The sequence below is a fragment of the Lissotriton helveticus genome, chromosome 1_2, assembly GCF_964261635.1.
Source record: "Lissotriton helveticus chromosome 1_2, aLisHel1.1, whole genome shotgun sequence".
NCBI classification, from domain to species: domain Eukaryota; kingdom Metazoa; phylum Chordata; class Amphibia; order Caudata; family Salamandridae; genus Lissotriton; species Lissotriton helveticus.
The window spans coordinates 205,340,619-205,361,544 of record NC_136058.1 but is presented as its reverse complement, the minus strand read 5'-3'; the positions used below and the strand labels follow the sequence as shown (position 1 = coordinate 205,361,544).

At 43.5% G+C, this 20,926-nt stretch overlaps 1 protein-coding gene across 1 annotated transcript in view; it reads right to left on the bottom strand.

Moving 5' to 3' along the window:
- BEND5 (BEN domain containing 5) overlaps nucleotides 1-20,926 on the bottom strand; it is a 112,107-nt gene that overhangs the window by 34,743 nt on the left and 56,438 nt on the right. The window contains exons 4-5 of the mRNA XM_078671387.1: nucleotides 17,141-17,206; nucleotides 15,130-15,240 (exon numbers count right to left, since the gene is read on the bottom strand). Coding sequence (XP_078527513.1) covers nucleotides 15,130-15,240; nucleotides 17,141-17,206 — 177 coding nt within the window. The remainder of the gene's footprint in view (nucleotides 1-15,129; nucleotides 15,241-17,140; nucleotides 17,207-20,926) is intronic.

Genomic DNA, 20,926 nt, shown 5'->3' with positions numbered 1-20,926 from the left:
GACAATATTTGAAGAGACAGTCTATGTGGTATATCTCTTGCATCTGAATCCCAACTTCACCTTACTGATCAGGCAACTTATCTTTAGTGTGTAGGCTATGTTTCGAAGCATCTGTGGCAGTAGTTACCCATGCTCTGTACAGACTGTAAAGAAGTACTCCCCTAAGCAAACCATTCCTTCCACAGAAATACTTCAAATTGGTGGTACAAGCTCTAGTTCTACCAAGACTAGACTACAGTAGTTCCACGCTATGTGGTCTCCCCGAACAGAGCCTGGCCCAACTAAGGGCCTTCCTTAATGCCGCAGCAGGACTGATTACTGCGACAAAAATGAAAGAACACATATCCCCAGCCCTAAAATCCCTAAACTGCTTACCCTACGAGGCCAGAATTCAGTTAAAGATTGCTGTATGACGCACAAAGCCCTTCATTTTAAGACCCCCATCTATCAAAATCGGAAACTATCAGGGGGCTGAAGAGCATCACGAAGTGCAAGTACAATGCTCCTGAAATCGCAGATTTTCCACAAAAAGAGATAGAGTAGCAGGGCATTCTCTGGCATGCTCCAAAGATTTGGAACTCTCTTCCTCCAGAAATACGTACAATCTCCACCACTGCTACCTTTAAAAAGGAAGTGAAAAAAATCCTAATCCTCAAGTTTCTGCCTGAATAGGCCTTGGCTACTAGACTTTATTACTGCACTCTATTCGCTCATCTTGATTGACTTGTGACTTAATTTTATACCTGGAACAACATCGTTAACATGCATTGTACATCCATATGTCGAATGTTTCTCACCCATTACTATAACCTTATGTGATGAGTTCCGATACCTACAGGAGTCCTGCACGCGTCTTGCATAATTATGTAATGATTATTTTGCCTCCCAATACTGTATCCCTCTTAACCAAAATTGTGAAGCGCTCTGATACCCGTAAGGGTCACGTTTGCGCTATATAAAACTTTATAAATAAATAAATAAGCGGTGGCTAGCTGGAGGATGATACAGAAGACTGAAACAGAGTTCTTAGGACAGCCTGGCCAACTCTGGCTTGTTGGTATGCAAAGACATCCACACAACAGTGCTTGGGGAATGTGTGTGGAGTGGACCATGTACCTGCCGTGAAAAATATCAGCTAGGGGAATATTTCCAAGGAAAGTCATAGTGGCTCCTTTTTAGAAAGTGGAATGAGGCTTGAGCAGCGCAGGCAAATTTCTTTGAGCCTTAATGTAGCAGATTTAGAAAAATCTGACAAGTTTAGCTGTGCCTTTGACAGAGCATGTCCTTTGAGTGGCTTGGCGAAAGCAACAGAAAGTTGCAGAGGTCTGCGAAAGGGCTTGGTGCTATTAATGCAGGGCACACTTGACATCAAGATAGTGAAGGGCCCTCTCTGCCACAGAGTGTGTTTGTGGGAAGAAGCCTAGGATCTGAATGGTTTGGTTGAGATGGAAGGGGGATACCATCTTGGGAAGGAATTTAGGGTTGGTTCTGAGGACAATTCTGTTGTGGTGAACTTGAATGTCATTTCTAGGGTAAGGACATGCAACTCGGTAACGCTCTTTAAACATGTGATAGCAACAATGAAAGCAGCCTTCCAGGAAAGGAAATGTAAGGGGCACTAATGCAGGGGTTCAGAAGGAGGGCCCATGCATCTGGTAAGGATAATGTTAAGGATCCATACAAGGGTCAGGGGTTCCCTGGGTGGGATAACTAGGTTGGGCCCAGCCAAGAAAGGCTTGACAACAGGGATTTTGAATAAAGAAGAGTGTTCCTTGTTCTGCATTCAGGCTGACATAGCGGATAAGTGGAGGCCCATGAAAGTATAGGCTACACCTGATTCCAGTAAATGAAGAACATAGCAGACAATATAAATAAATGAAGAAGGTAGCAGACAATATCCTAAACTGCAGGTTTTAGCCGGTTTATGGGATTTGGAATGCAATAGTGGACAAACCTTTTACACTCTGCAGCATAAAAGGACCAGTTAGTGAGCCAGTGTGGGTCTATAGGATATACATGCACTCTTGAGGGAGGTTAAGGTAGCCAAACTGTAGGATCTCATGAGCCAGATCGCTAAATTGAGTTGCATGGGGTTGGGGCGCCTGATTGTGCCCTGGATCTGTGTGAGAACGCCAGGCCTATTGTGGAGCTTCTCATGAGGAACCAGTGACATTTCTAGAAGGGTTGAGAACCATGGGTGTCTGGGCCAAGTGGAAGCCACCTTAGTGAGAGTGAGGGAGGTCAGCTAATGCTTCCGGATGACATACCACTGGAGTGGGAGGAGAAGGAAAAGCGTAGGCAAAGATCGCTGAACAATTAATCCACAGAACATTGCCAACATACTATGAGCATGGGAACCTGGAGGCAATGTTTTGGCATTTTTCTTTTTGGGCGACGAAAGTCCACCCCGCAACCTCAGCGGCTGAACAGCAGGAGTTGGAGTTGTGGGTGGAGTTCCTTCTCATGGACTTGTTGCAGCATCATGCTGAGGAGGTTTGCAAAATTGTTGTCCACTTTCAGGAGGTACTTTGAAAGGAGGTATCTCCAATGGTGAAGAGGTCAATGCCTAATGCTTTGTGTTACCGTTGCGGTGAGTGTACGTTGCCCTGCATTTGGAAATAATATATGTTGTCTGTCTTTATCAAAACTTGTTTGTGCTGAACTTGGTGAAAGAAAGCCTTAAGAGTTAGCTGGATGACCAGAAGCATGAGGTAATTGATGTGGAGGCCCCTGTGATGTGATGTGATGACCAAATGCCCAGAACAGTCAGTTGATGAAGATGTGCTCTGCACAATGAGAGTGAGGCATCCATGGTTATGGTCAGCTGTGGAACAGGGTCTATAAAGGGCTGGCCCGGCAACAGATTGTTGCAGTGTCACCCCGGCAGAGAACAATGGGTGCTGGCCCATATAAACGTAAGATCCTCCCACTGACACTCTACTTTTGAGCATTGTGCTGACAGGCATTGTTGCAGCGGATGCATGGGAGGTCTGGCATGGGGGTCTACGGCTATGCAAGAGGCCATCATTCCGAGAAGGCACATAAGTGTTTTGATGATTAAGTGATGATTTGGCTTTAAAAAAGCCTGTATCTCCTGGAAAGCTTTGGCCCGTGCTTGCTGTGGTAACCCTTGCCAGTGAATGTATTGAGTACATTGTCCAGGAAGGCGCTCGATCTGAAGAGTTTTAAGGTGGGACATGACAGTATTTATAGTGAAGCCCAAACTGTGGGGGAGGAATATGGTGGCTTAAGTGTGAGCAAGACACTATTGCTAGCTTGCACTCTAGATCAGCCAGTCATCTAAGAAGGTGAATATGTGAATGTTTCTCCTTCTGATATGGACAGCTACTACACAGATGCATTTTGTAAATGCTCTAAGGCAGTAGTGACCCCAAATACTTTGAACTGTTAATATTGACCATTTACTGTATTGACCATTTACCGTAGGTAGCGGCGATGAACAGGGTGGATAGGTATGTGGAAATAGTCTTCAGATCGAATGCAGTCATGAAGTCACCTTGCTGAAGTAGAGGGATGACCTCCTGCTGCGTGACTATGGTGAAGTGTTCTGAGGAGGCACTTGTTGAAGGGCCAGAACTTGATTATATGCCTTAGAGGGAATCAGAAAATACAGGGAGTACACCTCTTTGCAGTGATGCTGCAGTGGCAATGGTTCTATTGCCCTTTGAGAATGAAGCCAGGAATGTGGAGCCAGGCATGACAGCTGACCAGGATGCTGGTATTAACTTCCTTGGCAGCAATGCCGGATGTAAGTAGAGCGCAACGGATGGTGGTGTTGAGATGGTCTTGCCCTCCGCAACCAGCTCTTGCCCAGACTACCTATAATTCTCAGGGAGGTGTAGGAGACGTTCCTCCATTTCATCCCAATGCACCCTGTCATATAAGGAGAGTCGACAACTGAGTTGGCAATCGTACAGTGTGCGGCTAATTGTACTGCCACCCTCTTGCCTGCTGTGTCAATTATTTTACTCTCACTGCATGGAGGTGGGACCCCTGTACCCAGAGTGTTGGAGCATTTACGGGTCATGTGGGCTATGAGAGAGTCGGGAGGAACGTGGCCGCTTTTGTAAGGGGGTGCATTGGGTTAGGTTCTGTACTTTTTGTCGACCCTAGTGTTGTATCTTGGTTTAAGTGCAATGCATCTTCCCTGTTGATCTGTCTTGCTGCGGCTCAGCCAGTGTGGGTGAACAGTGGAATGTTGGTATGTGTAATGAGATGACAGAATGTTGGGGATGCCTGGTGGATGAGTGTCAGTTGAGAGAATAGAGCTGAGCAGCAAGGGAGCTGCTCCTGGTGGGGCTTCTGTAATCCTGTACTGAGGACTTATACTTCATCAATAAACTTACTTAATCATCCTACCTCGGCTACATCTTTCATCTTATTTCACCTAGGTGTGATGTCTTGAACCATGAATATCTGTTTGACTGAAAGTCTCGGGCACAGTCTTAACTTTCCTTTCAGCGTAGGGAGGAACTGGATCTTCAAAAGTGTTTTCACAAGGAAGTCATTGCCTTCTTGGACTACGTGCATATCTACTTTATGAACCTATACTTTAGAGGAGAAGTGGACTTCAAGGATATTTGTTCTTCAAAGAATAACGTCCTCTTCCTTGGCAGAGACTCCTACGGCTTTGTTGGCAGTAGTTTAGTGTAGATCTTCCAAGTTCATAGGTGGATGAAGAGCCGCTTTTTGCGAGTGTCCAATTACTCCTGCAAGCGCTGGAGAAAAGGCTGCCTAGAGTTGTCGTAGCTGGCCGTCGATGGCAGTTTTGGCACCAAGTGGGTTTTTGGTGTCTTCCGCGTCAAGGTCTTCAGTGCCAATGTTGACCAATATATGCTTCACTCATGATGCCAAGGTCAGTTCGGTCCCAGCATCGGTTTGGCATCACCTTCGATGCTGTAATCAACAAGCCTGTTGCCACTGAGAAAGTGTATGGTTTATGGGTAGCCTTTGGGCCAGGAGAAAGGAGCGGTGATGGCTCCATAGGCTTTTTTCGGTGCCAACAATAGCCCAAATGCAATGGTGGTCCAACAGGCTCTGTCTCTGGGCTTGACGCCCGACCCCTGCTGGGGCTGTGTTCTGCCTGTCCATGGGGTCGCTGTGCAGCCTTGGGTTTGCTGCTGCTCTCTCTTGTGTTCAGAGCGTAAGCTTGCCTCTGAACTGGACTACACCAGCTGGGCCTCAGCATGGCTGGCTGTTAACTCTACCTTAACGTTGCGCTCCCTGAAGATATCGAGGTGTCTCCTTTGTCTTGTCTCTGTCTCAGATGACCCTACCTTCACTTGCGACAGTATAGATGGGTCTTCTTTGAAAGTGGGAGGTGAGGCAGGCCTGGCATGTGGTCTTTTCTAGCTCGGGAAGTAGCAGAGATTGCATGCTTGATGGTGGTCATACCAAGGTAATTTGGCATGACACTGGGAGAGGTATTGGAAGGGAGTCCTTTCGATCACTGACTTGGCATTTTCGTCAAGAAGGCACAAGAGATGAGGGGGATAGGCCCCAAGAGGGGCAGAACCCTCTGGAGAAACTTTCGTTGTGAGTGAAATTATTGAAGTTTGTTGAACGACCATGAAGAGGGATCACAGATCAGTTAGAATTGTTATGCGACAACTGGCTTTGAAAAGGCCAGCGGCAAGCTCTATTAAGTGCCGGACACGAAGGCTCGATCGGTACACGGTCCAACCAGATGGTGAAAAAAAAAAACAATCTAACAACGGAGCCGGTGCCAATATGAATTACCAACTAAGGGAGCAGTCACTATACCCAATGACTCGTAAGACTTCTATGATAAAAAACAAGTTGCAAATTGTCCGAGCCCAATACTAGGTGGCAGGACTATGCAGTGCATATGTATCTACAGACACACATGCTAGCAACAGCATTTCCCAGAAATGGAGGGGGTGGTGTAATATGCAAAGTCATGTGTTGAAGGCCTGCTGTCCATAACCGCTAACTGTATGAAGTCAGAATCTTAGATTTGCACCGGGCAGTGGTTCATACATGCACCAATAAGTTTTCTTTCAAAATGTACTAACCAGATTACTTTGCAGCTTTTCTTTCAGAAAAGGCTAATACATCACCTGGCCACTGGAAAGAACTAAGGGGTTCTATCTGAATGCCCTTTTAAGCTTTCTTGAACGGACTAGAACTCGAACACACATCAGGGGCAGACTGAGAGTGCAACACAGATTAAAATGGCAGAGCAAAAGGTTTCTCCCAACCTGCTTATATCATGGCCATCTGAGCCTTATTAAAAGGCTGAACAGTATCCAAAGCTGGAGCTCCTAATAAAGTATCTGGTGAGAAGTTTAGTTTTGGCTCTACATTAGATGGAAGGAGCTAAAGCTTTATGAAGCGTTTATCCACCCAGCAAGGCAGAGGATGTATGATCCTTGGAGTACCAGAATGAAATGTCAGTTTTCAAGATCTGATAATAAGCCCATGTCAAAGTACTCAAAAGGTGGGGGATAGGTTGCATTGCTATCATGACGCACCAGGGTTATGATTTTCAAATCATTATGAATTAAAGCTAACAAGTTATTCAAAGCATGCAAATCATTTAGATTTAGGCAGCTATTTGGCTGGTGATGGAAGGGGCAACTCTGTATTTCTAGGGTGCATTATAATGAGATGCAAGGGCTGCTAGTTAATCTGGGTACGTTACTGCAGCATGGAAGCACACCTGCTTGGGCAAACGTTAGTCTACAACAACCTCAAATGATGATCTGGATAAACAGTGTCTACGGTGGTATCGCTTGGGGCAATTTGATCTACGACTGGAGAAGGAACAGGAGTATGAGCATGTGATACCGTCAATCCTGATATTATAATAAACCAGGCAGCCCCAGCTGTGCTATGTGCACATTATCTGGGCTGCTTTTCTTTCACCAATGACTGGGCACTGGGACCTTATATTTGCCGTTTCGGTCTGCTGATTTTCGAGTGACTTGTTGAGTCCTGCATGGTTCAGCTCTCCACTATTCTATTCAGTATATATGTTAAACTACCATATCTAGTACACCTGCTCTATCATATACCATCATTGTGATATGCTAAAGATACAAACCCAGCTTCTCTTATGGTTCGACCGCCGATGCACTTGCTGTATTAGCCAGCATGTGACAGCGTCTGCTTGCTGTCCAGGATTGGATGGTGGGAAACTTCAGCAAAATGACTGCTAAGAGGATGAAAATCCTGGTAATTAGAAGGTACTCTTCTAGTTGGTCCAAACAAATGCTGGACAGAGGATCTAGAAGCATCCCACTGTCATTGGAACTGTATCAGGAGTGATTGTTGAAAAATGGTCCAACATGCTTTTTGTTGCTTTGTCTGCCAAAGATAATCCTATATTACAGAAGTATGCTCCATCTTACATTGCCAGTCGTTGTGATCAATAAATCCCTAAAACAACAAAACATATCTGTAGTTGCTGAGCATTTTTAGATCTTTGGACTCAAACGGTGTTATAATCTCCCATCTGTCCTTTGAAGCATTTCTAACTTTATCTTCTTTAATAATACTCTGAAGACCTACTCAATTTGTTAAGATCTGGTGCTACTATAGCTTTTGTTCTCTGGTCCCTTTAGAGTTCCAAATGTTAAGATACCTAGAGATGCGTGTGTGGTTGAGAAATAAATGAAATATAAACTCTGTGATGGAGTCAAGCAGCCCTCCGACAAAGTCAATGACTCTGATCCTCTGTTGTTTTTATGAGGAGACATAAAGAGGTTTTTCTTACCTACTCTAACAAACTGGACCCAGGATGATGCAGTATCATGGGGCCATAAATCATGATCCGGTCTGGAACACCAAATTGAATATGAATGTGTCTAGAGAGATAGATATTGGCCTCCAACATTTCATGCAAGTTTAAAACAAACACACTTGGACAGCGATATGATAAGCAAGGGTGAAAACACAATGTGTCAAAGGAATCAATGTTACATTTCAGTTCAAAAACCTTTATTTCGGTCACTAGGACCATAAAAGCATACAAAGATAAAAGAACTGCATTATAAATTTAAAACATTCCAAACAGTGCAAATGGGACCAATTCCATCAAAGGTGATTTGGGTACACAAGATGACATAGTATTTCCATTACTAGAGTACAGCACTAAAGTTGCAAGTGGGAGGGAAAAACACACCATGGGCAGAATTACCAGATAGTGAATCAATTAATTTAGTGTAGATAGATAAGCTCAATGCATACGGCAAAACAGCGGTATTGTAATAAATAATTAAAACCACAAAGTTCAATAAAAAAACTACATTGATCATAAAAATGTTAAAAGCTGCTTCCCATTACGATAGTCTATGCATTGGACACTTGTGTTGGTACTGCAGTCAGGTTAACATCTTTTAGTTGTTTTTTCTTTTGTAAGAAAGCCCATCTCCTCTGCCACATTGCGTTTAGAAACCGAAAGACTGCAAAAACAATGGGATTGGAGGTATCGTACTTCAAAACTCTGAATGCCGCCATACATTGCACAAACCCCAGATTCCAACACAATTGTAGAATCCAACACCTTCTTGCTGCTTTATACCCGGGACAAAAGAATAGAACATGCAGTTCAGACTCATCCAGGTTATTACATGCAGGACTCCCACGTAGGGGCAGACCAGCCCATTTAGAAGTGAAGGCCCGGAGGGGTAGGGTGCTGTATCTAAACTGCACATATAATTTCCTTGCTTTGTGGAGTAGGATGTCATCCAAAAAGGGTTCTCATTTGTAGTCCTCCTTAACAATGAGGAACTGTGTAGTTAAAGCTCCTAATTTTGGATTTACCTGGATGGCCTCAAGCTTTTGAGTTTGATACATTCTCAAGAGTTCAGCTCGAGAAACCAAAAAGCTGGTTTCTTCAGGATTACTCCAAAGGGTTGGTTTGCCTATCCTTACACATAGGTGCCTTACATGTGCAAACCAAGGAACTTTTTTTAATACCCCTGGATAGGCTAGTAGGTCCTTGGTTTCTGCTTGGTACTCAGCCAATTCTGGGGTCACCCAAAGTTTACGCCAAAAAGTTATGGGTCGTAGGGCAGCCTCATCATCGATCAGGGCAATGCCTATATCTAACCGCAAGGGGATTAACGGGGTACTAGGCGGGAGGCCCAGAATTTGTCTGAGGAAACTGTTCTCAACTTTATTTAGAGGTGCAGATGAACAGTGACTCCAGAGTTCAGCCCCATACAGCGTGGCTCCCCTCGCTTGCGCCCTATAAATCTCAATGGCAGGGACAATGGGCTTCATAGTGGATTCCCTTACCAATTTAGCTATGCCCCTGGAGGTCTGGGCTAATTTTAGCTTGGCTTTAGCTATTTGGGGTGCCCACTCCATGTTTTTAGTAAGGGTGATGCCCAAGTATTCAAATACAGAAACCCTTTCCAGTGCAATGCCATTTGGTTGGAGATTTGAACGTATTTTCTTCGGCGGATTAACTACCATGAATTTAGTTTTCATGATGTTTATCACCAGGCCCCTATTACAAAAAATGACAAACATATCCAGTATTCTCTGAATCCCCATCGGCGTCTTAGACATTAAGAGAGTGTCATCAGCAAACATCAATGCTGGTGCCTTTGAGTTTGCTAACTTGGGGGCATCGTTGTCCTCAACCTCTGAAAGTTGTGCAATGAGTGCGTTGACAAAAAGGCAAAACAGGGTTGGTGCAAGCACACAACCCCGTCTCACTCCTCTGTCAACTGGGAGTCTGTTGGTTAATTCTCCACCCCTGCCACATCTTACTTGGGCATAAGTGGCCTCATGCAGCTTGATAAGCATGCTGAGCAAATAGGGGGGAATCCCCAGTTCTCTTAGCACACCCAAAGTTTAGTTCTGGGGACTAGATCAAAAGCCGTTTCAGGTCCACAAAAATCAAAAAGAGGCTGCCACCCTCAATTGATACCGTCTTCCAAACAATAAGTTGGAGTCTATATATTTGGTCCACGGTGGAGGTGTTCTTCCTGAATCCGGCTTGGTTGGGGCTTATGATGTCATTCTCATGCAACCAGCTCTGGATTCGATCTAATAGTACCTGTGCAAACAATTTTTGTGTGACATCGATCAAACTGATCGGTCTGTAGTTTGCAGGGTGTAGAAGAGAGCCCTTTTTGAAGACTGGAACAATTTCTGCCCCTGCCCAGGTGGCAGGGATTTGCATGCTGGTGCTAAATAACACACAGAGATAGGGGCCCCAGATGTATTGTTCCTCCCGGAACAAATTCCCTGGCAACCTATCTAGACCAGGTGCTTTGCCTGCTGGTAATTTCTCAATTGCCGAGATGACTTCACGAAGAGTTTTCCCAACAGCCACCTCATTGGTGTGGCTAGGGGCAGTAGCAGATGAGTCCTTTACCCGCCCGCTAACTGAATCCAAGTCACCTAGGGGAGCTCCATGGCTAATAAAGGGTGGGTCCAGATCAGTGTCTACTGCATACAATGCCCGAAAATGATCTGCCCATATTTCTGCTGGAATATTAGGTTCAACCGATGGGTTACCCTCCCTACTACCTGTTCTGACTATGGCCCAGAGTTCTCTCATGTCCCGGTTCAGTAGGGCGGTTTTAATGTCCACTCACTTATTCTCTTCCCAGGACTGCTTTGCTCTGGAAACATCTTTATATTGAACTCTCCTAATTTTAGTTAATGGCTTTTTTTCTTGAATGGCCACTAACAGCGCACGTTTGGCCTTACGACAGTTATCATTAAACCACATATGGGTTGCCATTTTTGTTTTTCTAGGGCGTACTATCGGATACAAAAATTCGGCAAGTTTTGTTGTCAAATTCTTGTGGAGTACCGCAACCTGCTTAATATGGGCTGGATTATCCCAATCAGCTGGAACGCAGCTGAGTTCCTGGAAAACTGGAATTACCATTTCATAAAGAGCTCCCATCTTCTCGGGCGTTTGTTTTATTGCTCCCCACCTAATTCTTCTCCATGCTAGTGAGAGATAACCTATTCTCCAGAGGAGAGTTATTTGCAGGGAGAATACCAGAATCTGGAACCTTCAGAGTTAATATCAGGGCATTATGGTCACGGTCATGTCGTGGCAAGACAGCAAAATCCAGAACCCTATACCATGATCTGCCCTCCACTAGAATATAATCAATTAAAGATGCTTGGCCGATTCTATTAAACGTTGGCTTACCCGGCCTGTCAGTAGTTGTGTGACCATTACAGGCTCTCAGGGAATGGTTTTAAAAAATGGCATTTATTTGGAATACCAAGGGGGACCATATCTTGACCGGCTGGACTTGTGGATCTGGAATAGCCCACTGGAGGCCTCCTCATTGATAATCATGTCATGAGCACCAGAGAGGGGTTTGAAATGACAATTTAGATCTCCTCCTACTATCAGCCTCGAATTTAAAGGCACCATAGGGATAAAAGGGTTTAAAACCTCGAGAGTTTTTGATTCCTGGGACAGGCTTACGGGCCGAGATTAGATATTAATGATGGCAAACCTCAATTTGGAAGGAAAGCTAAGCATTACACATTGTACGTCTTTAGAGTAGTCAGGGGAGTAGGTGTACAGCCCACATGAGAGGCAACCCAAACGCATTTTCCACCAGACGGTCTGACCCTCTCTCTAGTGGTAGCTGGGATGTTAAATATTACAAAACCCGCCCTGTCATAGTCATCTCTTGCCCAAGTCTCGTGGAACAAACAGACATCGAACTGATCCACAAAAAGTCCCCACTCTGGGCAAGAAAGTTTATTCTTAATGCCAGCTACGTTCCAGGATAGGATCTTCAGCATACTACCTGGGCATGAGACTCCCCCCGAAGAATCGGTGGGAGCTTCGATGGTTCTTAGATGGTTAATCCCCTGTACAGTGTCGATGGAATGGGTAGAGTGATTCATAGGTGTAAAACAGAAGTCCCCATTGTTGTACCCATCCCCACTAAGGGTGACTGCTTGGAGCTGCCCTGATCTAACTGCACACACCCTCCCTGGGGTTCCTGGATATTCTTAGGAGAACACACACCGTTTGAACTTTGTGGTCAATCTACATCTTCCAGGGGCCCATATCGATTGTTTACAGGCAGGTTGAAAAACAGAGATCTACTGGGAGGATATCTGTAGCTAGGATTCCGTTCCTCCTCCATTTGTCTAAGATGCCCCAAGGGAAATTTTGCCCTGGAAGGGTTACGACAGAGGGAATAAAAAAATTCCAGCGGAAAAGCTCACATCTGTACGGGGCTCACCAGGTGTGGATTTATGGTTTGATAGCAAGCGTACCATCAGGGGGTTTTTAAAGTTAACAACCACACAGTCTCCTGGGTTAGATTTGTTACTAGGTCCCACCCAATCTACCCTCCGCACCATTAAAATTTCCCCAGCCCTCTCATAAGGGAACTGCCTGTGTGTTGCTAACCAGAATAAGGTCTTATTGCTAAGCTCTAGCTGTGTCTCCCTCTGAGAATCTTTGCGAGGTGGGACCCGTTAAAATAATTACGTAGGGCGATTATTCTGGGGGGAGGTTTATAATTGGGAGAGCCACATCTGTCTTACTTCTCAGGTCTTCTCTGGTTACATTTACATGTTACATTTAATAATGGCAGCTCCCTGGTGTCACAGAGTCCAAACAAATCTAAAAAGGTAATTCTAGATCTAGTCTGATACCAGATGATGCATTTATATAAATATGTGCCTTTGACTGGAAAGTAATTTTAACAACTATTTTTGTTCAAAAGTTCTAAATCACCATTAGGTTTTGTATTAGGATATGGAGGTCAGAGAAAGGAGGACATTCATGCAACCTATCTTAGTCCTTAAGCAATCCTGGATGCACATAAGCATACTTTGAATGTAATAAATATCTGACAGAACTAAGAAAGTCAGTTTGAAAAATGAGCATTGCCCTCATTGTAAGAATGCTCAATTCAAGCCATCACAGTAACTGTGTTACGGCACATTAAACAGTACAGCGCATCCGCACTCCATAATGGGCTAAAGGGTAAGATTCAAAGTCTCCTAAATCTACAGGTTCTACTACTAAGGCTTACAAATGATCCAATAAAGATCATCATCCAAGTCGCATCACATGGGGTCACTCTGACAAATCAAGTTACCGTAGGATGGCTATTAATCCCTGATGTGAAACCTGTGGGCAGTGTTTAAAGGCATCCATTTGGAAAGAGCAATAACCTAAAATATCCTTAGAACCATGTACACCTCCACAACCCCCTGAAGCAGGGTTGTGGCCTCCTTTTCTATGGTCTTCAAAATATTCAAGAGATAGCAGCTAAAACAAGATTTTGTTTCACTAAATGGCTTTAATGATTTAAAAGAGTTACTGAAGGAAGCAGCAATAGTGGATGGTCATTCCTGCATCACAGTGCTGTAGAAGTCTCCTGGGCAAGGAACTGGCAGCATTTTGCCTATTATAGTAGTAGGTATAGAATACATTTACAAATTGTTCTCAGAAAAGTGGATTCCTACTCCAAAGTATTGTTTTGGTGTTTTTTGTACGAATAGAGGTCACCTACAAGCGGGGTAGTTCCACGAAGCATGAAGATTTTTGCCAAGAGGTATAGGCTAAATACGTAAGTATTCAAGGGGAGTGTCAATGGAATGATACTTTAGAATGAAGTACCCAACTACAGAATTGCAATTTGTGGGTATTTATTTCTATTATTAAAATTACATTAGTTTCGCCCAGATAAGGGCCATTAGAAACTCAGAGGTCTTGTATAAAGCTTTACCCTATGCTCAGCAATCCCCAAGGAAGTAAGGAAGGAATACCGACATCTAAAAAGGCTTGAATAGGCTGGAAATAAGGAAGGAAGTCATCTAAATAAATATGAATCAATATCTTGAAAGATCTGGTTATAGAAGAAACCTCCTGATGATATTCTAAGTTCTGATGAACTAAAACCCTGCACACTCAAAAAGAGTCTAGAAACAAGCCCTGTTACTACAAGAGAAACCCAGATTACAACAAATTTTAGGAGGAAGCTCTGGCTATTCTACCAAAGAGCAGCTGCTGTTCAGTATGTTTCCAATCTAACAGATGGAGAAGTAGAAGGAAAACAAGAGGCAAAAGGACACCACATTCTATATCCCTGATGTTATGCAAATGATACTGAAGGCACATTACATGAATAAGAAATATATGCAGGTGAAATCATGATTGATAGACTCATTAGGGCCTAAACTTTAATAGACTTCATGAGGGCCTAAACTTTAATAGACTGAACAGCAGGCCTATGGAGAATTGATGTTTTCTGAAAACCAAAAGTCCCCTTTTACATAATCTTACAATACAATACTGTAAGAAGCTTCTATGATCAAAACACAAAGGGGCGCTCTCATTAGGGAAGATTACAAATACCAAGAAAACAGCTCTCCCACTCATTACCTAAAGTCAAATAATATGGCACAGTATATCCCTTTGGTGGGCCAAAATTATCTTTGGGCACAGGTTTCCCATACTGCGATTAAGCAGCTGCTTTGCTGCTTCACTAACTAAAGGTGCAAACATGGCTAGGTGATGTAATGGACACACTTCTGATTCAACTGTGGCACCCACATCGTGTGATAGAAATGCATATTAGTCACATCCATAAATTTGTAGTAGAACTGTAATGCTAACCTAATCAACCAACCCAAGTACATTTGAATTATTTTATCACCAAACCATTATGCACAGATAAAGTGGGTGCCATACAGACATGAATTGGGTACATGACATTAGCAACTACAGGCCTAGATCCCTGATTAGTTTCCAAAGCTCCTTGTCACAGCATTATGCTGGTGTTTGAATTTAAGAGTGTTTTACTGAAAGGCAGTTAGCTCCTACAAGCCACAAAAGATACTGTGACTACTGAATTAGGTACATCTGATGTGTCATACTCAACAGGTTATGTTTGGACACAGCACCCAATCCAACTGATGCCTCCCACATTTAACAAGTTGAAATACACATTTTGCCCAGAGTCAAACAACCTTCATTAGGTGTAACACCAATTGTGCCACCGGTACAACCCTTATGGCTTTCACATTATGAATTTAGCTGTACTGCAATACTGATGCTCAACACATCACTGGCTACCCACTGACTGGTAATGACCCAAATCAACTCCCCGAACGTCAATGACTTACCATCACTTGAACCAGAGATTCTACCAGTGGGATTGCTGGACAGGTGTAACTTAATTGGCTGTGCACACACACCCTCTTCTGCTCTGTTCCTTCGGCATGGATTGATTTGTTCTGCAAATGGAAAAGGACTACATGAGGGATGTCACAATGAAGGCGAGAGACTACTATGTCTAAAAGCAATGGCATTTGTGTAAAATATGCTAAAAATGTGCCTTGAAAGGACATGCAATTTTGATGTCCTTAACAAAAGTAAACAACACTCAATATGTGTTCCTTTGTCAATAGTAATTTTCAGAGACATGCTGGATGTTATGTGCCTTTCAAGGGCATACTGGGAGTCAACTGACAACTTGGGGACTTCATACTGATCCCTTTTATGGTGCAGGAGTGCATGAACATGCTTGCAATTGACAGGGAGGAGAGAGGTGCATAGGACATGTATTAAGAGTGATAGGGAGATGTGCTGTTGAAATCCATGCTAGCAAAGTCTCGTTTTGGTGGAGTGATAAGAGTTGTAAGTGGCACAAAATGTGCATGATTTGATTGATTTTATTTGAGTATTTATAAAATCGCTCAACTGCCCATAGTCGTCTATGCGTTAATACCTGGAAATACAGAAAGGCTGCCAATGAGACTGTGTGTGAAAGGTTAGTTGACGAAGAGGCAGGTTTTTAGTGCTTTTCTGAAGCCTGGAAGTGTTGGGCTGTTTTTTATACCGGCTGGGAAAATGGTCCAAGTTTTAACAGTCCATACCAGGAAACTTCTTCCACCCCAACAAGCTCTCTTAAACCTGGGTGTTTGCAGTGAGAAGACCTTAGATTTCTAGGTAGTATGTACCAGTTCAGTCGATTCTTCAGATATTGAGGACCAGAACCGTGACGTGCCTTAAACGCTAGGCATTGGAATTTGAATGGATCCTCTTGTTAACTGGGAGCCAGTGCAAGGTACTCAACTTGTACGAGTGTGGCTGAAATTTCGGGATATCCAGCTGCAGTCTGGCAGCTGCGTTTTGAAGACACTGCAGCTTTTGAAGGTGCTGCGTTTGGATCCCTACATACAGCGCATTCCCATAGTCCAGTCTGGACAAGGCTAGTGCTGTCACCAGGATTTTTAAGTTTTCCAGAGGAATGAAGGGGCACATTTTCTTGATCATCTTTAGGATGAAGAAGATGGAAAAAGTAAGGGAGCTCATTTGGTTTATGAAGGTCAGTTTCTCGTCAAGATAAAGCCTAGATATTTTGCCTTATGCACAGGGACTGGAAGGCCTCCTAGACTGGATGGCCACCACCTGGGTGTCCAAAATGAGGTGTCTGTGCCAAACAGGAGAACCTCTGTCTTTCCAACATTCAATTTCAGGTATTTCAGACTCATCCACTGATAGACCGGAGTCATAAGGTGATTGAAACTATCTTCAATGTTGCTGGAAATTGACACTACTAGCGGAGTATAATCAGCATATGAGACCACTGAGAAGCCAAATTGCCTGATGATTTTAGCCAGAGGGGAAACGTATAGATTAAACAGCGTAGGGCTTAAGGTCGAGCCCTGTGGCACCCCAAACGGGAGCGTGAACTGTTAGGAGGAGTAGGCTCCGGCCTCTACTGATTGAGCCCTATCAGAGAGGAATGAGGACAGCAGTTTGAGGGCCGTGCCTCTGATATATAATTCTGAGAGCCTGTTGACTAAGATGACATGGCTCACCGTGTCAAAGGCCGCCGAAAGATCTAGTAAAATCAGGGTGGCCTTTTCCCCAACATCCAGAATAGAGCTCAGTTTTTCAGTAGCCATAACCAGTGCTGTCTCTGTACTATGCCACTCCCGGAAACACCTTTCTGAAGGTTCCAAGCACAACCATCAGAAAGCCAGTTTCATGTTAAATGCACATGTTTTGTGCATGGCAACTGAAGTCACTGATTTGGAGACTTTAACCTTTTGCATGAGTTGCTGTGTTACCCCAATGTGGCATGCTATGGTCAATGGCAAACAGACATGAACCGCTCACAAATCTTACCTTCCAGGGCACTGTCAAAATCCTCTTGTAAAAACATACCATGTGGCGCCAAGTCTGAGCTGGGAACTGTAAAATAGAAGAACAGGCAAAGCTCAGTCAATGGAATTATGCAGTGGCTCATAAGAACTATCCAAGTGCTACACATCTGACGATAAACTCCTGCCAAAAAAACAAGTCTCTTAAGCACTCATCACATGATATTAGGCTGAGAAAGCATGCACCACGTGTGGCTCTGCAGGCTAATGAGCTGCAAATAAAAGTGAGGACAGGTAATGATTTATTTATCTATCATGCACAGTGCGGTTATGTGACTTTAGGGCATCATTGCAGTACATGAAAGTGACTAACTGTGGGACCTCACTAGAAGACTTCAGTTATGCAAAGAGAAAAATGCAGCTGATTTACTGAACACTCTTCCCCACGACGATGTTGAAGAGGCAGGGCCCTTCATGAAGGAGACGTTAGGTCTGTTGCCGTCTTGATGCCCGATAAGTCTTTACTACAAGAGACTCGTCTTCAGGGTTCAGATGAAGGCTAGCAGACAGTAAAGGTTACTCTAGAGTATGCTCCAGGCATCCCTTATATGTTGGCCCATTACTAAGGTTGTTTAGTACCCTTGTTTCTTTCAGGTTAATCTTGTCATTAGTTGGAGATTCCTGCCTAAGTTCCACCTAAGTTACTATCGCAATACAGTGAGATGTCAAGGTATTTTGAGCCCCTTATTCCAATAAAGTTGATATCTAACCAGCTTGTCGCTGAATTCACTGGATTTCTTTATAAGGGGAACACGTGTAGATTATTCTGCTGTAATCCAGCCACGACAGTACTAAGGTTCTAGGGAGGGTGTTACAGTAACTCTTCTGGAGAGGGGCTGGAGAGGAAAAACCCTTTCCAGCATCATGAGATGATGTTCGGTATTCTCGTCCCCCGTGTGATCTGGTGAGCAAAGGGCAGATAGTAATAGAACCACAATCTAAGGGTGACTGTTGAACATGGTTACCCACCAGAATACAGAGCTGGGTCACAGAATATGGTAATGAAGCTGATGTTTGGATAAGAACTCAGCCAAGATTCTTTAGTTGAAGTTTGAGAACAACAAGGAAATAAGAATCCTGGAAAATGTTGCAGAAATTCTATTGAATCAGTGAAGGGGAGATGCCAATCCTAACCACTTTGGATCAGTGAGATATGAAACCTGTGATTGCAGCCCATGGTTCGATCACTCCAAAAAGAATTTCATAGTCAGCTCGGTCATCTGCCACAGAACCGCTGGGAAGAATCAGGATTTCCTATTCATCTGATATTCAGTGTTAGTCTGGATGTAATGCCCTAAGGTTTGATCAACAACGATTCCTGTATTGGATATTGTTCCCTGGAGTTGGTTCGCGAGTTCGCTCGTCATGATCACAATCACAAAGGGAAGGATTGCATTTGGCCAGTATTTCATCAACCTCTGGGATCTGCTATTGAAACTGTCAGCAGTGAAGTTGTAATGGAGTGTATGAGTACTGTGTCTTGCTGAAAAATATATAAAAACCTGGTCTTCGATGAAGGACCCTGGCATTGCTCAGTAGTGAGACTAGAGCCTATGTCTAGGAGCAGAACTGGGCTGTAATTGGTCTTATTCCTTCCTGTGTATCCTGGATCTTTAGCTATAACGTTAATGTTATGCAATCACCACTATCAGTGAGTATCTAAGGAGGACTAGCATACTTTGCTTGAGCATTGTTCGCTGTGCCATCAAGAGCCCTGCTTTAAGAATGTAACATTTAACACGAGTTATGGTGAACTCATTGGAATACAGAAATTACTGAACGGTCACAGGTGCAAATGGTGCTAACTACTTTTATATACATCGTGTGTCTCTTACAATACAATACAAGGCTCTGGTTGATTCCTGCAAATACCTAAATTCGAATGTGGCATCGTGCCCCCGATGATGAAAAGCTGCAAATGGCAAAATCACCATATGTCATCAGTAATGAGCCCTTCAAACCACTCCCCAAGCTACTATGTTTCACACTACAAGCTCACACTGCAAGATGCTATTTAATTTGCACATACACTTCTGCAAACTAGGCGTAGTGCACAAACCAGCTTGTGTAACAACAAGAACCTAACATTAGACGTTTGCAGTCTCACGATTGTCTGTGTGCCAGCTTGTGACCCATCATGATCAAAAGACTGGGAGCCATGCATTCCTGCACTGCTCTCCCTCTCAAAGCGCTTGCCTACCAGTTTTTCAGATCTACAAAGACCGGTGAATCACCACAAACACCAGCTTGCTTCGTTGCATCTTAGCAACTGTAAGCTTTTGTTGAGAGGGTTGTAATTCATGGAGTACTTTAATTTTTAAATAATCTGGCTGGTATGACGGGCAATATTATTCAACTAAATCTCAGTTAATATCAATCAGATATTTGCATAGAGATGTCCTGCCCCGCTGCGCCTCTATTAACCACACTACCCACAACAAGTAATTGGAAATCTCTGTTACGCGGGCATAAGGGCCACATATCTACCCATAGAGTGGAGTTCTTGGTGGCATGGGTAATGATCAATTGGCACAGTGGTCTCCAAGATGTTGCTCTCAGCACTCTAAAATGTTCCCTTTGATTCAGTAACTCTGTTTTAAAATGCTATTGCTACACCGCACAACATGTATTTCTTAACGTCAGCATGTCATTATATTCAGTAAAGAGAGAGTGTTTTCTATTAGTCTATCTATCAGTCTGTCATAGCTATTAGGACGCTAAAGCAAAGGGCCGGGAAGCCTTGTCCGGAATTGGGATTGATTCCACAATCATCGATTGAGTGCCAATCTATTTTAATTTGATATATAGTTAAAATACAATCCAAAAAACAGAATCAGTGAAGTTTCCTAACGGTAAATTCAGAAAACCAATAGCTCTTTATTCACATTTCTTATCTCTGGGTATAACCATGATTAGGATGCCCTCAGTTGCATATGTAGTATGTATACAATATCAATACAATTTATAACTCTTAATGTCTAAGGGCATCCATGGGTTTGTCATTATAACCATACATTCACTTTTGTTTCATCAATCTTCCAGGAAATATTGAAGTTCATGGTCTCTGTTAAAGCCTATTTCTACATTCCTTAAGCATAAAATCCACTTTGCCTCTCTCCTTCGTAGGGTCAATTCTCTGTTACCCCCTGCCCCCCTCATCCGGGGGTTCCTGGATATTTGATCAATGCTATAATATCTAAATTTACGGTATTTTTCCTGAGCAGCACATTCCTTATTTGTGCTGCAATGGGGTATCTGATGCCATTCTGTGTCACAGCTCTCATGAGTTCACTTATTCTGCGCTTCAGTGATCTGATAGTGCTGACTATATATTTACGTCCATATTTGCATTCTATGACACACACCAAGTATTTGCTGTTGGAATTAATGCAGAACGTAATACAAATTTCGTGTTTCTGCATCCCTCAAAGTCTTTCTTTTTATCATCTGACCATTTACACAATCCACAGTGCCCACATTTGTGTAAGCCTAATGTGTAAGCACTCATCTAGTGTTCCTGTGCTCCCATTGGGGGATATCTAGGGCTCAGTAAATTTGCAAAACTGTTGTAATTTATTAATCAAGCCTGTCCAAATCATTATGCAGTTGTCGATGTTAACAACCCCGATATAAAATGGGGTTGTTCCACAGTGTACCTTTAGTGCCCCAGATCCACTCCTTCTCTAGCCACCCTAGAGAAGGAGTGTTTGCATAGGAAGGAGAAAACCGTGAGCCCCTAGCCACACTCTGT